Here is a 26,624-nt window from a genome sequence, read left to right as displayed (position 1 = left end):
TTCTCATACGTACATATATCTTCAACTTAAGTATGAGGTGAGAATCATTTGAACGGAATGTTTAAACTACTGGAACCTAATAAAGGATTTTGCATCACTGATTTCGCTTATTCGCTGTTATTATTAATTTTTTGAAAAAAATATGCAAAATGAGTTTCTTATAACTGGCAGTGATGCGCATCCGTTGATACCACTTTCGACCATCTCCGACCAATTTGCGACATGAACAATAACTGGCCTAAACAGTCTTAAACGAGTAGAAAATATAGTAACGCGCCGGACGCCGCCGCCGCGCCGATATTTTTGACATTCGGCGGCGGCGTGCGAAAAACCACGAAAATCGGCGGCGTGCATCTCTAGTATAGACCCATTTCGGGAGCAGCTAAACTCCTTAGCCGTGATTCATTTGACTCCTTCATATTGCATTTTCATCGGGTTTAATTTATGTTTCAAGCTGCAGAGCTCTAGCCCCACAGGAATTTACTCAAAAATCCATTGCAAGATTCGCAAATTTTATACGGAATTTGCGGACACACATAACTCGGACTTTATTCCTATAAAGGAAGTAAAAAAACATGTCACGATAATTGCTTTTCGGCTGATCAGTACATTTTATTTTATATTTTAGTACTTAATAAAATATCTTATTTATCATCCCTGGTAAGAATTATTGTGTGAATATTGGAACTCAAGCACCAAAATAATTACATATTGCATACATATATATCTACATACAAATGTATATACAAATATCTGTACGAATTTTTTTGTTTATATATAAAGCACGATAATGTTTGGATATTTGTATATTAATTACTCTAGAATTACACTTAACATGTTCATTAAAATAAAAATGTTTGGTCGCTGAAGATTTATTGAACTCGACATTTTTACTGTCGAGCACGTTTCCTCTGCAAAGAGAATAAAATAAACGCATAACAACAAATGTTACATAAATATGTATGTACGTTTGTATGTATGTATATTAAACAAAATAGTAATAATAGGGAGCTACATACCAACATATAATGCAATAGTCTTTAACTAAATTTTATTTATCGTTTTGGTTTTAAAATATTGAGAACATTAAGTAAATAAAGTCATTATAGTTTTACTGGAACGCTCTATCGTGGGTGCTTACTTCTGTGCCTCTGCTTCATTCAATATAAACTCTCCGGGTTGTCAACAATATCGCATACCGCGAAGTGATCGAACGTTGACGGTAACAACGATTCTATAAATTGTGTGTATGTTCAGAAAAAAAAATAAAACGCGCAAGATATAAATCAAATTTCCACTTTGCAAATTTAAGCAAGTGTTTCTATGAAAACAGAAGTAAGAATGTAATAATTAAAATATATAATGGTAATAAAATATATAAAAGAAATTATTTTGTATAGTGCCAGTGCATAAAAAGAGATTTAATTTGGTGTTTTCCTTGAAATGAAAGTATGTAGGTAGTAGTTAGTTACGCTGAAGAAAATAATTGGAAACATTCACGCAAAGTGCCGTACTACAGGTTTTACAACTACATACTCCGAACGGAAGCCAAAACTGCAGCAAAGAGCGCTATAGCCTAGGCTATATGTACTTAAACTATTTAGTCGCAAGGATCATCTTGGAATCAGCTACTACTGAACATGCTTAGAACGTGTTCGAAAGCTTTGTGCTCTATAGAAGATACTGCTTTGTTGGACATCAGAAAGTTTGAAGTGTCAGTTGAAATCATTGCGTGGGGACAGATTAAGAATTAGCACCGCCTCTCAAAGCAGGAGTTTCTGCAGGAATTGATTTATCGTAATGTGCTAAGATCATAGTTGGGCACAATGTACTAAATTTTAAATTCCTCTTGGCAGGTTATTTAAAGTGGAACTGACTGGTCCGTGAGGACATCACATAGATTGAATAGCGCCACACTCAAAAAAACTCTTGAATGTTGTTGTTGTGGCGATACATCTTGTTCACTGAGCCAATTCGTACATGTTAATATTGTGAGAAATATTCAACCAAATATTCTTGATTGAAAAAAAAAGAAACCATTTTCCACGCGCCCAACGATTTTATTTATTTTTCTGGCCAACGCCCTAGATTGATGAGGAGTGTTATGACTAGTACCCAGGACCTACCTAATTATTTTCTTGCTTTTAGTATTATTATTACTTAATGTAAGTATTCTTTTCCATAAAACCGTTCAACTAAAATTATTTTTTTGATTATTTTATTTTCAAGTCTCTGGTTTTTATTTAATTGCCTATTATTTCTCATTCTATTTAGTTCAATTAGTGACAAATTATTACAACGACTCTTTCCTCACAATTTGTTAGAATCTAAGTCCTCAATACATAATCCTTCCAAAGACTTTACTCGACTCTGCGCTACGTATGCTTGTCCCTCCTCCAACTCCAAAATATTTTGATGTCACTTCTACCGGACTGTATGTAATATTTGTTACAAATATGAGCCAAGTCGTAGCAAAAATACGAGTCTTTTGAATATCTCGATCCTTGCGGCACCTAGCGGGAATTTTTTTCATTAAGCGATTTCTATTTCTGTTGTAATAAGTACGTGTTCCAAATATGAGCCAAATCGGACCACAAATACGATTTTTTGAATATCTCGATTCTTGCGGCACCCAGCGGGAATATTTTTTTATAAAACGATTTCTATTTCTGTATGTAATATGTCTTTCAAATATGAGCCAAATTGGACCAGAAATACGATTTTTTTATAATATATCGATTCATGCGCCACCTAGTTTTTTCTTCTTTTTATTGCATTGTCATCGGGTTCTGAACTATATGCAAAGTTTCAAGCTCGTAGCTTATCGGGAAGTTACTTAAATTTCAATTACAAAATTCGTGAACAACGCCCGCTACACAGAGTCAAGCTAAAGAAAACCGTTTAACCCTAGTTCGGCCTACGATTTTTATACTTAGCTGAGCAGAGCTCACATAGTATATTTAATATATAATATACTATATTAACTTTGTTCGTATAACGGTAATCCGTAACGGCATAAACTAATCGAGATAGATATAGACTTCTATATATCAAAATGATCTGGGCGAAAAAAGAAATTCATTTAGCCAAGTATCATGATGAAATTTGGCAGGAACGTTACTCCTATTACTATATGTGTGCTAAGGAAAAATTAGCAAAATCGGATTACGAACACGCCCACTTTTAAAAAAATTTTTTTTTGAAAGTAAACTTTACAGTATATAAGTAAAATATGTCAATATTCAACTCCAGCAATGATATGGTGCAACAAAATATAAAACTAACACACAATTTCAAAATGGGTGTGGCTCCGCCCTTTTTCATTTAATTCGTCTAGAATACTTTTAATACCATAAATCGAACAAAAATATACCAATCCTTTTGAAATTTAGTAGGGGCATAGATTTTATGACGTTAACTGTTTTTTGGGCGAAATCGGTTGAAGGCACGCCCAGTTTTTATACAAAGTCGTTCGTCTGTCCTTCCGCTCGGCCGTTAACACGATAACTTGAGCAAAAATCGACATATCTTTACTAAACTTAGTTCACGTACTCATCTGAACTCACTTTATCTCGGTATAAAAAATAGCCGAAATCCGACTATGGCCACGCCCGCCTTTTCGATATCGAAAATTACGAAAAATGAAAAATGCCATAATTCTATACCAAATATGAAAAAAGAGATGAAACATGGTAATTGGATTGGAAATCAAACGCCCTTGGAATCTTGGCAGGAATACTGTTCCTGGTATTACATATGAAAATAAATTAGCGATACCCGACAGATGATGTTCTGGGTCACCCTGGTCCACATTTTGGTCGATATCTCGAAAACGCCTTCACATATACAACTACCACCACTCCCTTTTAAAACCCTCATTAATACCTTTAATTTGTACCCATATCATACAAACACATTCTAGTGTCACCTCTGGTCCACCTTTATTGCGATATCTCGAAAAGGCGTCCAGCTATAGAACTAAGGCCCACTCCCTTTTAAAATACTCATTAACACCTTTCATTTGATACCCATATCGTACAACAGATATTCTAGAGTCCCCTCTGGTCCACCTTTATGGCGATATCCTGAAATGGCGTCCACCTATAGAACTATGGCCCACTCCCTTTTAAAATTCTCTTTAATACCTTCCATTTGAAACCCATGTCATACAAACACATTCCAGGGTTAGCCTAGGTTAATTTTGCTAAATGGTGATTTTCCCTTATTTTGTCTCCAAAGCTCTCAGCTGAGTATTTAATGTTCGATTACACCCGAACTTAGCCTTCCTTACTTGTTACACCTATTTTTGGCCGACGCAGTAACCCCGGTGACTGCCAGAAAAAGAATAAAAGTGTTCAACCCGTTACAGTTATCTATGACTAAAGTTATAAAACCTTATTTTGTATTTTTTCTACTTAAAATTCATTAAGTTACGATGTTACGGAAAATGAGTTAACAAAATTTATTAAAAATGTGTTTTTTTGAGGGGAGAATATAAAAAAGTCACCCCAGTGACTCGTCGGCCGAACTAGGGTTAAAAAAGCGTGGGCGCTTTGTGCCATATTTACATATATCGAGCGCCTGATGCTTTTTTCGATATATTTAAAGGCGTGTTTTTTAGTTTGTGGTTATTTGTTTGCAACTCTACCTTTCGCGCCTATCCTAGAGAGTCACAAACAAAAATATATACATACCTATATACATACAAGTGAAGCTAATGTAAGCATGTGGTACAAGCGTCGAGGGATGCGCTATTTTTTGCTAAACGACCGATTTTACATTCCCATCCATTGCCACATGCCCTGGAACCTAATATAGATGTATGCTTCTCCCTTCTCCAGTTCGTTTCAGGGATTTTTTACACTCTAGCACACATTTAGATATTGTACTATGCGAGATTGTTGACTTAATTGCTGCGTGACAGTCAATATAAACATTGACACGGCAGCAGTTTAAGCTATTTTCTTTCAGTGTTCCAATGCTTCGGTTACGGCTACTATTTTCACCTGAAAAACGCTTCAAAAATCTGGCAGCTTGTGCGATCTGTTTATTTCTTGAACAGTACAGTACACCGCAGACCTTAGCCCTCCCATTACTTTGAAACCATTGGTGTACGCGTGTTTCGCTTCGTCTGAAATTTGGGCAACCTTACGCCAGCTATACACCTCTATTGTGGTTCTAAGAGCACCTTCGAAGCGCAGGTATACAAAAAAGTAGTGGCAATGGGAGTGCTTATTTCTACACTTGCCATAGGCTCAAAGAAATTTTTATGAAAAAAAATGTTTTTTTGAAATTAACGTTCAACTACCATTAAAAATTTTTCAACTATTTTTTTAGTGGTAGTGGAATAAAAAAAATTTTTTCACTTCACTGAAAATTTAGTGCATTGTGCCCGACTATGGCAAAAATTTGCATTTTTCATGGAGCATTCATGTGGCTCTTTCAGCTGGATTCGCAGTAGGACAATTTCTTTAGCAGATTTACCCAAAACCAAGAGGTCGGTTGGTGTCTAACAGCATCGAACTGCAGTTAGCCGGTGTTTGTAAAATAAACAAGTAAGGAAGGTTAAGTTCGGGTGTAACCGAACATTACATACTCAGTTGAGAGCTATGGTGACAACATAATGGAAAATAACCATGTAGGAAAATGAACCGAGGGAAACCCTGGAATGTGTATCAAATGAAAGGCGTTAAAGAGTATTTTATGAGGGAGTGAGCCATAGATCTATAGGTGGATGCCATTTAGGGATATAGCCATAAAGGTGGATCAGGGTTGACTCTAGAATGCGTTTGTACGATATGGGTTTCAAATGAAAGGTGTTAATGAGTATTTTAAAAGGGAGTAATCCTTAGTTCCATAGGTGGACGCCATTTCGAGATATCGCCACAAAGGTGGACCAGGGGTGACCCTAGAATTTGTTTGTACAATATGGGTATCAAAAAAAGGTGTTAATGAGTATTTTAAAAGGGAGTAATCCTTAGTTCCATAGGTGGACGCCGTTTCGAGATATCGCCATAAGGTGGACCAGGGGTGACCCTAGAATTTGTTTGTACAATATGGGCATCAAACGAAAGGTGTTAATGAGTATTTTAAAAGGGAGTGGGCTTTAGTTCTATAGGTGGACGCCGTTTCGAAATATCGCACTAAAGGTGGACCAGGGGTGACTCTAGAATATGTTTGTACGATATGGGTATCAAATTAAAGGTATTAATAAGGGTTTTAAAAGGGAGTGGTGGTTGTTGTATAGGTGGTCGCCTTTTCGAGATATCGCCATAAAGGTGGACCAGGGGTGACTATAGAACGCGTTTGCACGATATAGGTATCAAATGAAAGGTGCTAATGAGTATTTTAAAAGGGAGTAATCCTTAGTTCCATAGGTGGACGCGGTTTCGATATATCGCCATAAAGGTGGACCAGGGGTAACCCTAGAATTTGTTTGTACAATATGGGTATCAAAAGAAAGGTGTTTATGAGTATTTTAAAAGGGAGTAATCCTTAGTTCCATATGTGGACGCCGTTTCGAGATATCGCCATAAAGGTGGAGCAGGGGTGACCCTAGAATTTGTTTGTACAATATGGGTATCAAAAGAAAGGTGTTAATGAGTATTTTAAAAGGGAGTGGGCCTTCGTTCTATAGGTGTTCGCCTTTTCGAGATATCGCCATAAAGGTGGACCAGGGGTGACTTTAGAATATGTTTTTACGATATGGGTATCAAATGAAAGGTGTTAATGAGTATTTTAAAAGGGCGTGGGGCTTAGTTCTATAGGTGGATGCCTTTTCGAGATATCGCCATAAAGGTGGACCAGGGGTGACTCTAGAATGAGTTTGTACGATATGGGTATCAAATTAAAGGTATTAATGAGAGTTTTAAAAGGGAGTGGTGTGAAGGCGTTTTCCAGATATCGACCAAAATGTGGACCAGGGTGACCCAGAACATCATCTGTTGGATACAGCTAATTTATTTATATATGTAATACCTGCCAAGATTTTAAGGGTTTTTTATTTCGCCCTGTAGAACTTTTTCATTTTCTTCTACTTAATATGGTAGGTGTCACAACCATTTTATAAAGTTTTTTCTAAAGTTATATTTCGCGTCAATAAAACAATCCAATTACCTTACCATGTTTCATGCTTTTTTTCGTATTTGGTATAGAATTATGGCATTTTTTCATTTTTCGTAATTTTCGATATCGAAAAAGTGGGCGTGGTCATAGTCGGATTTCGTTCATTTTTCATACCAAGATAAAGTGAGTTCAAGTAAGCACGTGAACTAAGTTCATTAAAGATATGTCGATTTTTGCCCAAATTATCGTGTTAACGGCCATGCGGAAGGACAGACGGACGCCTGTGTATAAAAACTGGGCGTGGCATCAACCGATTTCGCCCATTTTCACAGAAAACAGTTAATGTCATAAAATCTATGCCCCTACCAAATTTCAAAAGGATTGGTTAATTTTTGTTCGACTTATGGCGTTAAAAGTATCCTAGACAAATTAAATGAAAAAGGGCGGAGCCACGCCCATTTTGAAATTTTCTTTTATTTTTGTATTTTGTTGCACCATATCATTACTGGAGTTGAATGTTGACATAATTTACTTATATACTGTAAAGATATTAAATTTTTTGTTAAAATTTTACTTTAAAAAAAATTTTTTTTAAAAGTGGGCGTGGTCCTTCTCCGATTTTGCTAATTTTTATTAGGCGTACATATAGTAATAGAAGTAACGTTCCTGCCAAATTTCATCAAGATATCTTCAACGATTGCCAAATTACAGCTTGCAAAACTTTTAAATTACCTTCTTTTAAAAGTGGGCGGTGCCACGCCCATTGTCCAAAATTTTACTAATTTTCTATTCTGCGTCATAAGTTCAACTCATCTACCAAGTTTCGTCGCTTTAGCTGTCTTTTGTAATGAATTATCGCACTTTTTCGGTTTTTCGAAATTTTCGATATCGAAAAAGTGTGCGTGGTTATAGTCCGATATCGTTCATTTTAAATAGCGATCTGAGATGTGTACTCAGGAACCTGCATACCAAATTTCATCAAGATACCTCAAAATGTACTCAAATTATCGTGTTAACGGACGGACGGACGGACGGACGGACATGGCTCAATCAAATTTTTTTTCGATCCTGATTATTTTGATATATAGAAGTCTATATCTATCTCGATTCCTTTATATATGTACAACCAACCGTTATCCAATCAAACTTAATATACTCTGTGAGCTCTGCTCAACTGAGTATAAAAATTGTTGATTGCCACCGCTCTAAAATCTCTCTGAACTCAGGATTATAGAACAAAAGTTTTGGCTTTGTGCAGTTCGTTACTTGTGTTTCATGCCGGAACCATATATGCTAAAAAAAAAAACATAAATAAAAATTCCATGTACTTTGTTTTTGTAATTTGATTGACTAATGTCAAAATTGTACTGCGTCGAAAGTTGAAGTGTCAAATCATATCAAAAGAGTGCCAATAAACTGATTTCCGGCCGTCACCTGTATAGTTTCGCCATGTTCTGTTTGCAGAAAAATATAACTCGTGCTTTCATTCCGTATTTAGTAAGTTTTGTTGGAAATGCGGCGCTAATTTGTATTCTTTCCAATCGTATGTCATGAAACCAAATTAGAACAAAACGAACACCGAAGGCTGCCGTCGTGTGGTGGAAGTGTGCGAGCCCAACCAACCAATTTTAGCGGACTCAAGCTACGCGAAAACTAACATCAAAATATTTTAGAACATTTTTCTCTCGGTGCTGATTTGGAAGCCCTTCGAGTGTACTACTACCTTGAATAGCTTCTCAGCAAATTTTGTGGATGTGAAAAAAAAAACAAGAAAAAAAACACCCTATATGGAACTTTGTTATATAATATTGCTTGTATTCGATATACTTCACTAACCGGTAGGGAATTTTGGAAATTTTGTTTAAATTGATTTAAGTCGGCACTCAGAAAAGAAACCGGGTAATGTAACAATGGACGGCTACACAGCGACGAAAAGTCTAAACCGGAGAGCCCTAACATAAATATATAACTTCAACCTTTAACGCCTTAGGTGTCTTCTCAGATATTGCAGGAATTTTCAATAATCCACGATCTCATTAGCCCTACTTGAAAAGTTTAATTGCAGATGTATTTTTCTCTCGGTGCTGATTTGGAAGCCCTTCGAGTGTACTACTACCTTGAATAGCTTCTCAGCAAATTTTGCTGGATGTGAAAAACAAACAAGTAAAACAAGTCAGCTGCTCCTAGATAGAAAAGGCACCCTATATGGAACTTTGTTATATAATATTGCTTGTATTCGATATACTTCACTAACCGGTAGGGAATTTTGGAAATTTTGTTTAAATTGATTTAAGTCGGCACTCAGAAAAGAAACCGGGTAATGTAACAATGGACGGCTACACAGCGACGAAAAGTCTAAACCGGAGAGCCCTAACATAAATATATAACTTCAACCTTTAACGCCTTAGGTGTCTCCTCAGATATTGCAGGAATTTTCAATAATCCACGATCTCATTAGCCCTACTTGAAAAGTTTAATTGCAGATGTATATGCGCGTAAATATCAAAGTTTCGGAAATTCTCCAAAATGTTTTGACCAAAGTCCGAAAATACAACAAAAACATTTTGTTTGATTAAAGAAAAAGAGTCCGATAGTAATGTAAAACGCAAATAGATTTTTATCGCTCATTTGACAGGCCCGAATCATCAAAATAAGTATCTTATCTAATTTTGCAATACTAAAAACAATAATTATATTGCAATGAGTTCTTATCGTGCACTTTTATTATAAAAGGTGTCTCATTTGGAACCAATTAATTTATATGGATTATCACAAGGACGCGTTTTAGTTCACTTTCAAATTACTCAATGCAAATGTTAACTTTTAGAGGAGTTTTGAGAGTTTCGTGTTGACTCAGACATTTGGTTGAGATTGAAGGAACTGTGAGGAGAAACTTAAAGTCCATAAAATGCTACTCGGGAGGCTAACTATGGTTTTTGAACAACTAAGGGACGCAACAAATTAAATGGTTGAGTAAAATCCCGAGTCGCTTCGGTATATAGAACTGGATGCCGTGGGGAGCGATGTATATGAATTATGGTCTACCGTAAGTCCCTATCAAAACAGACTAAGCACAACGACAAAATATCCATCACCATTGGCGATGACGTGCTTTCGGATGTGGAGGAATGCGCGAGCGCTTAAACACAGCGCGGCGCCCATTACCATCGCCGCCAACGAGGTTGAAGATGCCATTGATCGTGCTAAACCATCTAAAGCAGTAGACCCAGACGGTGCAGCTATGCCGATGCTTAAAAACCTTGGCAATTAGGGATTCAAATATCTAGGGCATGTCTTCGACCTGTCTTTGTCCACCTTCGTCATCCCCGAAAAATGGAAAATGGCTAAGGTGGTACCGCTACTAAAGCCTGAAATGTGGGATAATCATCCGATATATCTCCAGTAGCCAAGCCATTCGAAGCCATTTTGTTCAGCGCAAACCTGCGACTTTCCAATCATCAGCATGGCCTACGAAAACTGCATAGCGCTAAACTCCATCAATACACAGTTAAATTGCGTATTGAATCAAGAACCCCAGCACAGAACAGTACTCGTGGCACTAGACTTATCAAACGCTTTTGATACAATAAATCACGGCACTTTACAGCAAGATTTGGAAGGGTCTCCCCTTCCTCCTAGTCTCAAATTATCTGTCTGGTCGGCAAGCATCGGTGCAATTCAGGAATCTAACATCTTAACGCAGAAGGATAAATAGATTCCACAGGGTGGTGTCCAAGCCCCGCTTTGACTTAACTTCTATAAATCGAAACTGTCTTCGCCACCTGAAGGATTTACCACTGTATCCTAGGCTAAAAGTTACGAAATACTCAGTTAGTGTGAGCATCGATATTTTGATTGAGTATTTTAATGAGTGCATCTGCCGTGGTGTGGTGGTAGCGTGCTCCGTCTACCACCGAAGGAACACGTTTTTCTTGACAATGATTTGGCAAACACTCTGAGTGTATTTCCGCCTTGAAAAGTTTCTAAGTAAAACTTGCAGATGCCGTTCGGAGTTTGCATAAAACATGTAGGTCCCGCAAATTAGAGGTTTACGCCGATCACTTTATCGGCGGCGGCGGCGTAGGCTCTATTATATACCGGCGGCGGCGGCGTAGGCGGCGCGCCGGCGTACGCCGGTGTTTTTACTTTAAAAGCTTGATTTTTCTATTTAAAAAAATAATATTTAGGAAAGGTTTTGTTTATATGTATTTAAGGAAATCAACGTGTTGGACAATTCGGAAAGATCCGGGGTTTTTGCATCAAACTCTCGCAGACCGTTCAAAAATTTTCAGGAGTAGCTCCTTGCAAAGGGATTGTCCCTGGTTCGCTTGCTCCAGAGAGGCTTCGAACCTAACCCCGGTCTTTGGAATTGGTACTGCTACGTCTGCTGAAAAGAAATAAAGATACATAAAATAGTCACACTTTTGCTTATATATCTCGTGCAAAGCGTAGTTTCACCTAGAGTTAACTCCTAATAATCGTCGCGAACACAATTTCTTTAAATCATAAAGGGACTTAGGGTTGCTATTAATGGTCTATTAATACTCATGACTCTCGTGGCACAGGGCGCCTCCAGTTTTTCGGCTGTTTTTAAGAGCTACGATTCCCGATGTGCGAACAGTAGGACTCCCTACCACCAGTCGCTACCACGCCTCCTGCGCCTCACACCATATGCCAGTACAGAAGCTATAGGTCTGCGACTTCGCACTCATACCTTCGTCGTCGTCACTTTCCTAGAAGCTCTAGGTGTGGCTCCGAAGACTTTCCAACGGATGCTTTTGTCGCGCTATGCTGCCGAGCTACACAAGAGAAACACCTTGAAACGTTAGGGAGTGACTATTCGGCCAAGGATGCCACCCTCGAAATCATAAGCAGTCTAAGTGGATGTCATTGCGTCACGGGTGAAAATCGTATAATCCTCGGCGCATCTCCATAATTAAAATTTTACAAGGACCCTGGATAAAATTTTTAAAATGTAGACCAAATATTGCACACGTTTGTGTTCACAACATTGATTTCAATAGTCTTCGTTAAATCAAATTTAGGATGAAAGTCGACGGATTTTAAGTTGAAAGTTGTTAACTACTGTTTTCCGGTCTTACGATATAGGAGCTCATTATGGATAACCGCGTAGCTTCAGTTTTCAGACAAGTTCGACTGTCCACTACGTTAGGGTAGTATCACACACGGTCATTAGTTCCACTGTCTTGGGAAAGCTTTTGCTTCAGCACTTTAAGTTTTCTTGCGAAGGACAAAGCCTCACCTGGTAGATATATGTGCCTACGTATTCACATTTGTAAAAGGAGCCGTAACGTGTAGGTGATATTTAAACTTGCTTGATAGGCTATAATCAATGTGATTCACTCCAAAGGACTAGTTTTGGATAGGGCCGCCAACTTAGGAAATATCAAACCGGGAGACTTGGGTGTTGAAGGATGAAGTTTGAAAATCAAAATTAACATTTCAGACGCTATTTTATAGTTTCGCAAATAAACAACAAATGTTTGAATGCAAGACTTAGTGATTTTTCAAACCGTTCTCATAAGTACATATATCCTCAACTTAAGTATGAGGTAAGAGTAATTTCAAAGGAGTGTTTATGCCCCTAGAACGTACTAAAGGATTTTGCATCACTGATTTCGCTTATTCTTGAGGACAATTTAAAAACATGTTCGCCTTGGGTCATTTTATTTGAATTAATTGTTCATTATTAATTTTTTCAAAAATGCAAAATGAGCATATAAATTTATTATATAACATTTCTTTTAGTGTTTTGTTTTATTAACTTGCTGAATTGGGTGATGCAAAGTCCATGTTAAGCTGACATCGAAAGCGCATGTTATTTTAAATAACTTTTGAATAGTTATAAAGAGTTAATATAATCCGTTGATACCACTTTCGACCATATCCGACCAATTTTCGACATAAACAATAAATGGCCTAAACAGTCTTAAACGAGTAGAAAATATAGTAACGCGCCGGACGCCGCGCCGCCGCGCCGATATTTTTGACATTCGGCGGCGGCGTGCGAAAAACGACCAAAATCGGCGGCGGCGTATATCTCTACCGCAAATTTGTAGGAAAAATCAAAGGAACACGATGCAAATTAGAAGTGAAGCTCGGTCGAGTACCGGTATCGATACTTTGTTTTAAAAATTTCTATCACTAGAATTGATGCATTTTCTAATTAACTAGGCGTTTATTTTCGCGCTCAAAATAGCGAACAAATGAAATTTCCGCTCCCAATTAATATTGATAACACCCAGCAATACATAAAAGATAAGTATCTATGCAAAAAGGCACATGTTTTGCAAAAAAAACTTTGCCAAATTTATTTCAAGCTGGGAACCTACTATCTAATCAGCAAAATGAAGCTAGAGGATGGGATGACGTATGAGTATTTCTATCTGAAATTTCAAAATCGAATCACTGAAAACACACAAATTATATATGTATGTATGTACATAGACCTCTACCTAAACAAATAAATCGCATAGAACCATAAACCTTATAACCACCGAGTTTGCAGTAGGGTCATGTAAAGAAAGTACCGGCAAACTCGTTGTCCTGCAAGAACCCCACAAGAAGAGAGGTGTACGATGACTTCATTGAAGGGGTTAATTGCAGTGGAGGTTCGTATAGTGTGGGGACTCCTCACATGCTATTTTGGAAGTGTTCGAGCCAAACGCACCTTAGATTGAGATTCAACATATGGATATAAATATTGCTCTGGTCAAATGCACTCACCAATTTTTTGTTTGTTTGCTAATGGAATTTCATTTTCTCCAATCTTACCCTGTTGGCGATTTTTCTTACGAAGATAAATTTTGGTAACGTGCTCTGCCTACCGCACCGAAGGTTTTGGGTCCAGTAAAAATGCATCTTGCAGATGCCGGTCAATGTCAGCATAAAACATGTAGGTCCTGCCAATTTGTAGGAAAAATTAAAAGGAGCACTACGAAATTTGGAAGAGAAGCTCGGCCGAAATCTCTTCGGTGATAAAATGGCACCAAGTTTTTGTAAAGTTACTTTTTTACCGCACCCTAAATAAAGTAAGGCATGCTTTTGATGCTCTTAGAAAAATCACACCACTTTCTTCGTAGCGCTACCAGTCGTCTATGGGACACCAAGAGCACTCAAATAGTTTTCCACTTGGTTTTCAAAAGGTGTGGGTGCCTCGTTCTTTCTCTTCCTTCGCTTCTGGGCTGGAGTATCCTTATTCCGATGTCTGACAAAGCTCACACAGCTCATCATTAAATGTTCTCCGGTACTCGCCGTTGCTTTAGCGTAGAGGTTCACAAATTTTTGGAAGAGAAGTTCTCTAATATTGCAAGAACCGTATCATCTGATATGGTCAGTGTCTAGGCGTATACGCCTTATGGCATGAAGAGGGCGACAAGTATAGTGCTTAATTTTCGTTCGCTTAGAGGGGATTTTACTTCTCTGTTCAGGAATTAGTCAAGTTATGATATAATAATAATTTTTTTTAATTTTTAACATTACAAATTATTAATTGTAATTTTCAAGACCTTGCAACCTCTTAGTTTTCCTCAACTCGCTATACATATATACCTCAGAGAGTTCTTAAATCGATTACGATTCTCACTAAAGCTCATCACCAAGCACAAGTTCAACGATACCTAAAATATATTTGGAGGTAAGGATCTGAAAGTAACGAGCTTCCTAGCATTCATGCGAATGAAATTCCTCCCTTCTCCTGCCTCCATAGTTTCCTCACTCAAAGTACCTAAACCGAAAATAATTAAAAATAAATAAGGAACTCAAAGTTCGGTAGAAACCGAGCCTTATATACCCAGCTGTGTGTAGTCACCTATACATCACGCTCAAATTCCAGAAATTTTCTTCGGAGTGTCCCAGGACCATATAGAATCTTGTTTCTTAGTTTCGTACTAGTGCAAAGTAACGATATAATGGTAATAAAGTTAAAACATATTTATAAGGCTAACCCTTTAAGAAATTTATTTTTTAAGTGGGCGTGGTCGTTTACGAATTTTGTTGTGACCTATAGACGTACACTCTCAACAACCATACTTCTGCCAAATTGCAAAGTAATACTAAGTGCTTTTGATTTACGACGCAAAACCTTTTCTTTTCTTTCTCTTCTACTAAATGTGGGCGGTGCCCCTCCTATTTTCCAAAGTTATACTATATTTCTATTTTGCGTTATATTACTAAAGTTAATGCCCTCGCTAAATGCATCACTTTGGCAGTGTTCGAAAAGACATTGCCCATTTTTTCGAAATTTTCCATATCGACAAAGTGAGCGTGGTTATCTTTTGATTAAACCCTACACAGGCGTAATTTATAAGTGCAATTAGACTTCTAATTAGGTAATTCTGCCTGACTCTGACCATATTTTCATTTATTGTCTTATTATAACGCCTTATATAAGCATGGTTTTAAGTTGGTTAAAAATCTTAAAGGTGCAGTCTTATAATAAGGCCCTATCTAGGCTTTATTTATTTGGTACATAAGTGTTATAATAAGGTTGTTTTATTTTACCTAATGGCTTATAATATTTGACTTATTTTGTTTTGTTGACTTTCCGACAGGGTAGATAAATGATGTATATTGGAACGATTTTCCATCATCCCTTGTCAAATTTGGTTTCGAGACAAACCGGCTTCGGCGTTGTGCCATCATCAGTGTCAGTGTGCCATCATTGTGTCGATGATGGCACAACGCCGAAACCGGTTTGTCTCGAAACCAAATTTGACAAGGGATGACGCAAAATCGTTCAAATATACATCACTTATAATAATTTCTTAAGTTATCCTTATTTTATATAGGCTATAAGGCTAATACATACCGTCATCTTTCGATAAACCGAATGCCTGATGACATAACTACAGAAAAATAATTATAAGGAATGCGCCATACGACTAATATTCATTGCAAAATTAAGGCCTGATGACATAAGCCTTTTAGCCAAATGAAATAAGCCTTAGATAAGTCTCAAATATTTTGCTGAAGACGCCCCACTCGACCATACAAACCAAAACAGATTTAAATGTGTCAGCATTGCATTTGTGTCACTCTAAGCAGTTTCTTGTTTCAAAACAAAGACACATGAGTTTAATTATTATTTATAAAATAAGGGAAAAAGACGTGCTTGGTTTAATTACACTGGTCAACAACATTTTTGTACATGGGTCGTGCGTATATTTTTTTATTTCTTTTGCATCCAGAAATAAGAATATGAACATAAAAAAGTTTTTGATTTGGTTTTGCTCGAAAAAAATGAGAAACGCGAAAAACATGAAAATTCATCAAAATTTGACATAGATTTGATTTATTCTAGTAGAGTAAAAATCAATTTAAGATTTATTCTTATAAATTTAGTTCTAGAATACAGTTTAAATGTTTAAAAATGCTTTTTCCTGCTTTTCCTGCCATATTCGGTAACATTTTCTCTTATTAACGTCCAAATATAGTCCCCCATCATGCTTTCCGTATACTGGCTTTGGTAGCGTTTCTCAAACCAATCGCTCCCCGTGTTCTTCTGAATAAGCTCCCATATTATCTTTGAATTTATCCAGATGTGAATGTAACATGTGCATCTACATCCGATTCGAATTCGTAATCATGCCAGTTATTAGCTCATCATAATTTTCATCCCTATGATTTCCAAGAAAGCCATGAACTACTGCCTTAAAACTGTTCCACGCTAGTTTCTGCTCATTGCTAAGTAGGTCCGGGAAAATATCGCAGTTCATAATTTTTTTTATTTGAGGGCCAACAAAGACTCCAGCTTTAATTTTCGCCTCTGACAGCTTTGGAAAAAAGTCTGCAAATATTTGAAAGCTTTAGACTCAATATTAAGAGCCTTCACAAATTGTTTAATAAGGCCCAATTTAATATGCAATGGCGGCATCAATATATTTTTAGGATCGACAATTGCTTCATGTTTAATATTAAATCTTCCCACTCCATACTCAGTACGTTCAGGCCAATATTTTTGGCGATAGTGGGCGGCATCATTTCTGCTATCCCATAGTCAAAGATAACAGGAGTGTTTGGTATATCCACCTTGCATTCGAGTAAAAAAACAAACCATCTTGAAGTCTCCAATAACTTCCCACTTGTATGCCGTATATTTGATTGCAGTTAATAGCATTTTAATACTGTCATACTTTTCTTTGAGATGTATGAAATGTGTCAGTGGAATAGATGGAAATTTGTTCCCATTGTGTAGTAGAACCAAAGAGAGTAGATTAATAAGAGGGAGCATTGTAGAGTCGTTCATTCTCCACAAAGTGGGACGGCTGCACCAGGAATACACCATACGTTTTGCTCCTGCTTCGTTTTCACCATCTGGATTAAAAAAGTCATGAGCCTGGGCATTCGCGCAATTTTAGTGATGTAAATTGCATGCCGCCAGCGCCAATGCGGTGCCAGCTCAATGGTAACTCATTGACGCAATAACTCAAAGCGAATTTTTGACGCTACTTAGTAGTGAGTGCGTAATACATTTCACTTGCGCTATTGAGTGAAACGTCTTTTGTGTGTCAGGCACGAGTTTGGTGTTATTGGCGCTACTGGCAATGATGACACTGAGCTGATGACGGTAGCGCTGGATGTTCAGCTTTTGAATCGGAGAAAGAATTGATGACCCGTGTAAATTATTATAGCTTTGGCTATTATTGGCTGTGACTTTGAACTAAATAAATGTTTCGGACAAAACAAGCAGAGTCATTTTTGAGTTTTATATTTTAGATTTAATGGACAATTAATATGGGTGTGTTTGAGCAGCCAAATAATAACAGTAGTATTGCTAAAGTGCTGCTTAGTTGATGGAATGTCGCTAATTTCCTAGAGATGATCAATAGATTGTCAACATTTTGTTCAACGAACGCGCGAAATTGCCACATCTGCTCAAATGTCGCTGAAGAACGTTATACGCTGTCATAAAAAGTAACACTGCTGCAGCTCGAACACACCCTATATCGAGAAAGTAACAAATAGACAACTTAGCTTTTTTTTACAAATCGCTTGGCTGAGATTTTCATTTGTTGATTTAACCTAAGCTGTTATGCCAATATTTTTCAGCCAGCTTATTTTCAAATAGGTAATTTTTCCAAAGGCAAAATAAATTACAGAGTTATACAGCCTTAAAAATTCAGCTATGTTGAGGCGGACAGCATAGCAAAAGGTATGGTGAATTCCTCGTACAGCCGTCCCACAATTTCCACAAAGCTTTAGAACTCTACAATGTACCATCTTATATTTAGAGAGTCTTTGGTAGAACTGCTTTTAGACCTTTTGTTGAGCTGTCGATAAAGAGGCGCCATTCATTTGTATTACAAGGAATACCAATTGCTTCAAATAAACCTTTCACGTCATAGCAAAAACAGAGTCCATCTTCCTTACTGTAGAAACAAGAAAATTCTTCATGCTTGTCTTTTGATAGATTTAAGTCTCTTACTAAGTCATTGAGATCTTCAGAGTTGATGAGATGTGGTATTCCTGGTTCAAATTGAGGTACAAATTCGGAATGTATGGATGCAGATGAACTCGGTGTTTGAAAGCTGCCTTGAGGGAATAGTTGCTTTTCCAACACAGGTGGATCAGGTACAGGATTTTGTTCCGAATGTGGTACTGGATCGGATGTCGATGGTAGTTCCGGATATATTGTTTTCCTTAAACGTTTCCTTTTCAGTGGTTTCACTACACAAAAATAGCAATCAGTGTCATGATTACTCGGTTCCCTCCAAATCCTCGGCACTGCGAACTTCATGGATCTTTTCTCACCCTGGTACCAAACTATAAATAATATATATAAATAAACTTACGCTCCAGAATGCTTCTGCAAGAGTTACATGAAACATGTGGAGCCCATTTTTTGTCCTGGTTTTTAACAGTAGGCTAGGTAGGTCTCGCAAATCCTTGGGTTTTTAGTTAAATCAAACTTTTTTGTCTTCTTTTAATACATTCGCCACATATATAGCAAAACGAATTAGCCGCTCGTTTACAACTTCTCGAAGACATCATTCCTCTGTGATATGCAAAAACATAGTGTCGCCCACAACGAGTGACCCAAGAAACTACAGCTTCTTAAAAAAATTTTACTTACAAAATCTAGGCCTGCCAATCCGTCAGGAAAAGTTTCGATGAGTTTCTTAATATGTACTTAACGAATTGCCAAATCTACCTAAAATCATGTGTACATTTTTTTTTTTTTTAAGATGAGTATGTTGTGCTTTAAGTAGATCTTTTTTCGATGCATCGCTGCATCAGGTAGCTACCCGCCGTCCTCTTACTGACCGAAATAGCGCGAAAGGACCTACATTAGCCTGGTGCAAAAATGCAAAATTTTCAATTCGCTATGACTTCTACAAAACCAAATATTTTTGATTCGTAATTGCATTTTTTTTATAGAATTGAACATAGAATCCGAATATATAAAATTTTTTTTGTTGATCTGTGTTATTTGTGTTCATATGAATATGGGCATCTCCACAGACAAGTCACAGATAACAAAAAAACTGAAATATGTACACATATTTGATTTGTAAAATAATATCTAGCAGCAGATCTAAACCACTTTGGTACAATCTATTATAAAAGCGTAGAATTGCTGGCGTAACTGTGCTGATTATATTGATATAATAAAAAATTATCTGAGGGCCAACATTAACAGCTAAGAAAATGCCAGATTCGAAACCAAAATGAGAATAACTCTTGACAGCTGGTGTTACTTTGGACTCACAAGGCAACTGAAAATTCAAGTCCTTTTTTTGACAAACAAAACACACGTTCTATATGTCTCTCGCTATACCTCTCCTGATGTATGGCTCAGAGTTATGGACGATGTCGAGAGAAGATAAGATGGCCCTTTAAGGGTGGGAGGGGGGGGGGGGGTCGGATTGAGAGTTGGAGTGGGAATAGGAAACGGGTGCGGGTGGTAGTCGGAGTGAGAGTTCGTGTGGGAGTGCGAACCGTTTTGGGAGCGAGAGTTAGTAGTGGCAGAGAGATAAATGTATTCAGGGATGGACAAGAACTAAGAAGAAAGATGGATAAAGTAGACGAGGGGAAGCCAGGCTCCTAATTATTGGGCAGGGCAAAGTCTTCAACTGCTTTTTCTTCTTCCTTCCTTACTATGTATTTCCGTCTGCTGTATCTTCATCTTCTCTTTCCTTTACTTCATTCAAGACTTTACGACAAAACAATTGCATAAAGGTAATTCGTGCTATATAAGGCTGACAAACTTCTGTGTTTTCCCGGCGATTTACACTCAAGAAAATAATTTTAGTGGTATTCTTGAGTTTAAATGTTACATAAGTTATTTATAAATATATGCATCAATATACATATTTTTTTTTGTACATATACTTTTTGTTGTGTAATTTACAGAAAATGTAAGCCCGTTGGAAATAACGATTTCTTCACATCATCTTCAAATCAACCAAAGAATCTACAAGTCCATAATTAGTACAGCTCATCGTGATAAATCTAGGAGCTAGATGTTTAGGTTAAGTGGATGCATCAGTAATAATTTAAGTACTTTAGCTTAGGACATACAACGTACAAAAATGACTGTAAATGGCCTACTACTTGGACGTTCAGTATTGACTGATGGTAAGTTTAATATTTAAACAATAATTTACAATATTAGATATAAAGAAGCACACGCCTGGTATCGGATCTATAAAAACATCAAAACTATATATTAGTGTCGGCAGCTAAACTAAATCTTAATAAGCTAATATCTTTATCGTTTTCGTATGAATTTTAAAAATTCAATAACAACTTAAGATGCCAGTAAACGTTTACTGTGCTGAGTGTTGTATCATCTACATATATGTTTTGCTAGTTCGTTTGGAAGGGCGATGTATATGTCAATATCACCTGACCAGACAACCATGTCTTGACATTTCAAGTGTTGTCCCTGCGTCTGATGGTGGAATTAAATAAATTGTACTTCACAAATTGATTTTTCATGAATGCGAGGCTGCCTCCCTTACCACATTCTAGATAATTTTTGTGTCTTTTATAAGTTCAGAGATCCGATCTGGCGTTGTTTTGTCTCTTGTTGTAGCATGCATCGCCCCATCCATTAGGGCGACCACGTACAAATTGTTATCAATATCCTCTTACGGGAGTCCGAGGAAACTTGCTGTTTCAACAGTGTTGGACAAAAGAGATAGGGGTGTTAGAGGCGTTGGTTCCACATTGCAATTAAAAATGTGGTTGTTGTCATGACGGGACACATCGCATGCAGGATATACGTTACGAATATCGGGGTTGTTTCTGATTCTGCTCATGTGTATGCCTTATATCCTGCCGTCTATGTAGATGTGTTGAGCAAAGAATGCTTTACATACTGCCGTCAGGAAGCGCTGGTGTTTTCTTCGCGCCCGATAGCACATTCTTGCCGAAAGCGATGGATATTTTGTCATTGTGCTTTGTCGGGTTTGCGAGGAGCCTTACGGTTGACCAAATTTTACCTACACCGGCAGAGAGGTTAAAATTCTTTAGAAGTTCCTCCCATTTTTCCCGCTCGTGTTTTTCTGCCAGCTGCCTGATGCACGGGTTTGAGGGTCGCAGGGTCTTGCTGTCTTACAGGCAGAAAGTGGCAGCTGATATTAACACTTTAGAATCTTAAAACTTTGACTAATAATAAGATATTAGTTCCAACGGTAGGATCGGTGTGAACCCAGCTAAAACTTTAGCTGAAATTCAAATATTTTAAATAACAAAAAAGAACACAAGCTAAAGACACTAAAATTATTTCAAAACTACAAAAACCAATTAATAACATAACCTCACTTTTGAAGCTATTCTTAAAGAGTACAGTTCGAGTACAACAAAAACAAATATACCTTTTTCAATCAATATTGCAAATATCTTGCGAAATCAATCAATATTGACATACATGTTTGTGTGTTTTCTTACCTCGTGCAATTCATTAACAAATGTATTTAAAACAAGTAAAGAAGGCTAAGTTCGGGTGTAACCGAACATTACATACTCAGCTGAGAGCTTTGGAGACAAAATAAGGGAAAATCATCATTTAGCAAAATGAACCTAGGGTAACCCTGGAATGTGTTTGTATGACATGTGTATCAAATGGAAGGTATTAAAGAGCATATTAAAAGGGAGTGGGCCGTAGTTCTATAGGTGGACGCCATTTCAGGATATCGCCATAAAGGTGGACCAGGGGTGACTCTAGAATTTGTTTGTACGATATGGGCATCAAATGAAAGGTGTTAATGGGTATTTTAAAAGGGAGTGGGCCTTAGTTCTATAGGTGGACGCCTTTTCGAGATATCGCCATAAAGGTGGACCAGGGGTGACTCTAGAATGTGTTTGTACGATATGGGTATCAAATGAAAGGTGTTAATGAGTATTTTAAAAGGGAGTGGGCCTTAGTTCTATAGGTGGACGCCTTTTCGAGATATCGCCATAAAGGTGGACCAGGGGTGACTCTAGAATTTGTTTGTACGATATGGGTATCAAATGAAAGGTGTTAATGATTATCTAAAAGGGAGTGGGCCTTAGTTCTATAGGTGGACGCCTTTTCGAGATATCGCCATAAGGGTGGACCAGGGGTGACTCTAGAATTTGTTTGTACGATATGGGCATCAAATGAAAGGTGTTAATGATTATTTAAAAGGGTGGGCCTTAGTTCTATAGGTGGACGCCTTTTCGAGATATCGCCATAAAGGTGGACCAGGGGTGACTCTAGAATGTGTTTGTACGATATGGGTATCAAATGAAAGGTGTTAATGAGTATTTTAAAAGGGAGTGGGCCTTAGTTCTATAGGTGGACGCCTTTTCGAGATATCGCAATAAAGGTGGACCAGGGGTGACTCTAGAATTTGTTTGTACGATATGGGCATCAAATGAAAGGTGTTAATGATTATTTAAAAGGGAGTGGGCCTTAGTTTTATAGGTGGACGCGTTTTCGAGATATCGCCATAAAGGTGGACCAGGGGTGACTCTAGAATTTGTTTGTACGATATGGGTATCAAATGAAAGGTGTTAATGAGTATTTTAAAAGAGAGTGGGCCTTAGTTCTATAGGTGGACGCCTTTTCGAGATATCGCCATAAAGGTGGACCAGGGGTGACTCTAGAATTTGTTTGTACGATATGGGTATAAAATGAAAGGTGTTAATGAGTATTTTGAAAGGGAGTGGGCCTTAATTCTTTAGGTGGACGCCTTTTCGAGATATCGCCATTAAGGTGGACCAGGGGTGACTCTAGAATTTGTTTGTACGATATGGGTATCAAATGAAAGACGTTAATGAGTATTTTAAAAGGGAGTGGGCCTTAGTTCTATAGGTGGACGCCTTTTTGAGATATCGCCAAAAAGGTGGACCAGGGGTGACTACAATGCGTTTGTATGATATGGGTATCAAATTAAAGGTATTAATGAGGGTTTTAAAAGGGAGTGGCCCTTAGTTGTATATGTGCAGGCATTTTCGAGATATCGACCAAAATGTGGACTACGGTGACCCAGAAAAACATCTGTCGGGTACCGCTAATTTATTAATATATGTCGTATCACGAACAGTATTCCTGCCAAGATTCCAAGGGCTTTTTATTTCGCCCTGCAGAACTTTTTCATTTTCTTCTACTTAATATGGTAGGTGTCACACCCGTTTTACAAAGTTCTTTCTTAAGTTATATTTTGCGTCAATAAACCAATCCAATTATCATGTTTCTCTCTTTTTTCATATTTGGTATAGAATTATGGCATTTTTTTATTTTTCGTAATTTACGAGATCGAAAAAGTGGGCGTGGTCATAGTCGGATTTCGGCCATTTTTTATACCAAGATAAAGTGAGTTCAGATAAGTACGTGAACTAAGTTTAGTAAAGATATATCGATTTCTGCTCAAGTTATCGTGTTAACGGCCGAGCGGAAGGACAGACGGTTGACTGTGTATAAAAACTGGGAGTGGCTTCATCCGATTTCGCCCATTTTCACAGAAAACAATTTTGTTGCACCATATCATTACTGGGGTTGAATGTTGACATAATTTACTTATACACTGTAAAAATATTCAATTTTTTGTTAAAATTTGACTTAAATTTTTTATTTAAAAGTGGGCGTATTCGTCATCCGATTTTGTTAATTTTTATTGAGCACATATATAGTAATGGTAGTAACCTTCCTGCCAAATTTCATCATGATATTTTCAACGTCTGCCAAATTACAGCTTGCAAAACTTTTAAATTACCTTCTTTTAACGCCACGCCCGTTGTCCAAAATTTTACTAATTTTCTATTCTACGTTATAAGGTCAACCCACCTACCAAGTTTCATCGCTTTACCCGTCTTTGGTAATGAATTATCGCACTTTTTCGGTTTTTCGAAATTTTTTGATATCGAAAAAGTGGGCGTGGTTATAGTCCGATTTCGTTCATTTTAAATAGCGGTCTGATATAAGCGCCCAGGAACCCACATACCAAATTTCATCAAGATACCTCAAAATTTGCTCAAGTTATCGTGTTTACGGACGGACGGACAGACGGACGGACATGTAGAAATGAATTTCTTTTTTCGCCCAGATCATTTTGATATATATAAGTCTATATCTATCTCGATTAGTTTATGCCGTTACGGATTAACGTTATGCGAACAAAGTTAATATAGTCTGTGAGCTCTGCTCAGCTGAGTATAAAAATGGAAATCGCGCGCTGTCATTATAGTTTTCAATATACAAATACATATTTTATACGTACATTTTTATAGCTTTTGCTGGTTTTTCAGTGCGATTTCAAACTCCAGTTAAACTTGACCAGAGTTGCCACTTTGCGGCCAAAGTGGCCGGGTTACTCAATAGACAACTTTGACTGTAGTTAAAACACGTATTGAAAAACCGGGCCTTAGTATGAATATTAATCACTCTGCTCAGTTGAGCATTAAGACGTTCGCTATATATACTTTTTTATGTAAATATTGAGTTTGCTGGGCGGAATATGATAAATTATGATCTAAAAATGAGCTTTGCAAAATTTCATTCAAGTTGGATAACCCTTAAGGCCCGAGCACACAACGAACGCAAACGGAAAACTCAAATTTTTATTTTTTGCCATTCAAAATACATTTAGTTGCTGCGCTAACGAAAACAGTTATGTGTTTTTTTTTTTTAATTTTTTTTATTGCATATTTTATTATCACTAATGTGGGCTCTATACATTTCTGCATATGCCGTTTTTTATATCTCTTTTGGTTTAGAAGTGATCGAAAACAGTTATGTGCTTACTTACTTCCTTATATTTTTTTTTTAATCGCTGGCGAAAGTGCTTTCATTTCAATGTAAAAAATAATTACAAACCATCTCGCTTCCCAAGGCAGCCGGTTCTATGAACTGGAGCGACTCAAGATTTTCCCGACCAAGGGCTGTAATTTCAATGTAACCCCATTTAATTTGTTGCGTACCTTCCACAAATTGTCTTCCTCCCAGCAGATCCTTGCAGCGGGACTGCGCAATGTTCTCCTGCTTCGGGAGGGTATCGAACCCAATCCGAGACCTGTACCTGCCCCGGTCTAGAGAAATGGTTTTGCTGCGTTTACCGGAAAATAATCTTTTAGGACGGTCTTGTCAGTGTGTTACCTGCAAGGGATGGTTGCAGCGGACAGGAAGTTCTGTTCTATACCCCAAAACCCGAAGTCCTCGTAACTTTTAGAAATCTTTTGTGGCTCCTTGCTGTTTACGCCCAAGGGCGTCACGTAGTATGCGCCTTAGCGCCCCCACTACCTTCTAGCTGCCCCGCTGCTCAGTAAGCCACAGCAAGTACCCGCTGCTACTCGGGCCTCGTGGCGCCACCAGCTAATACGGCCGATTCTACTCATAACTACAATCTCCGTAGTAGAGTCGGTAGCAATGCCGAGCATCAGCATTAAAATTTTATTAAAAATGGGCTAATAACTTATTTAATTGTCACAATACACATCGATGATTAAATTTAATAAAACTATTTATTAAATTTATTTTTTGAATTCTATTACGTATTTATTGGCAGGACGTACAATTTATTCAATAAAAAGTTCGCTACACCTATTAATATTTTATTGAATTTAATAATTTTTTTTATTAAATTTAATAAATGTTTAATAAAAAGTTCGCTACACCTATTAATATTTTATTGAATTTAATTCATTTCTGTTATTAAATTTAATAAATTTTTAATAAAAAGTTCGATACGCCTATTAATATTTTATTGAATTCAATAAATTTTTTATTAATTATTATTAATATTTTTTGTAGAATATAAATAAAAAGGCTGCGTTTTCAACTATGTTATTATTTGTATTTGTATATATTGAATTCAATTAATTTTTTATTAATTATTATTAATATTTTTTGTAGAATATAAATAAAAAAACTGCGTTTTCGACTATGTTATTATTTGTATGTGTATTTATTTTTATTACATTATTTATTAATTTTAATTAAAAAAAATAAATAAATGTAAGGCGCGATAACCTCCGAAGAGATCTAAGGCCGAGCTTCTCTTCCAATTTGCGTCGTGCTCCTCTTGATTTTTCCCTACAAATTGGCCGGACGGGACCTACATGTTTTATTC

At 37.1% G+C, this 26,624-nt stretch overlaps 1 protein-coding gene across 9 annotated transcripts in view; it reads left to right on the top strand.

Annotated features, from left to right (window-relative positions):
- Window positions 1–26,624, top strand: part of C1GalTA (Glycoprotein-N-acetylgalactosamine 3-beta-galactosyltransferase 1) — a 126,599-nt gene that overhangs the window by 53,726 nt on the left and 46,249 nt on the right. For 7 of the 9 annotated variants that reach the window (XM_067765651.1, XM_067765646.1, XM_067765650.1 and 4 more), the window contains one exon: window positions 20,440–20,664. In XM_067765651.1, the coding sequence (XP_067621752.1) occupies window positions 20,619–20,664 (46 nt within the window). In that variant the 5' untranslated portion in view covers window positions 20,440–20,618. Of the gene's footprint in view, window positions 1–1,165; window positions 1,366–20,439; window positions 20,665–26,624 lie in introns of those variants that run through there. The other 2 variants (XM_067765649.1, XM_067765653.1) reach the window with 2 other exon arrangements.

This window comes from Eurosta solidaginis, chromosome 2 (assembly GCF_040869045.1).
Source record: "Eurosta solidaginis isolate ZX-2024a chromosome 2, ASM4086904v1, whole genome shotgun sequence".
NCBI lineage: Eukaryota > Metazoa > Arthropoda > Insecta > Diptera > Tephritidae > Eurosta > Eurosta solidaginis.
Note: the sequence above shows the minus strand (reverse complement) of the source record. Positions and strands in the feature narration are given on the sequence as shown.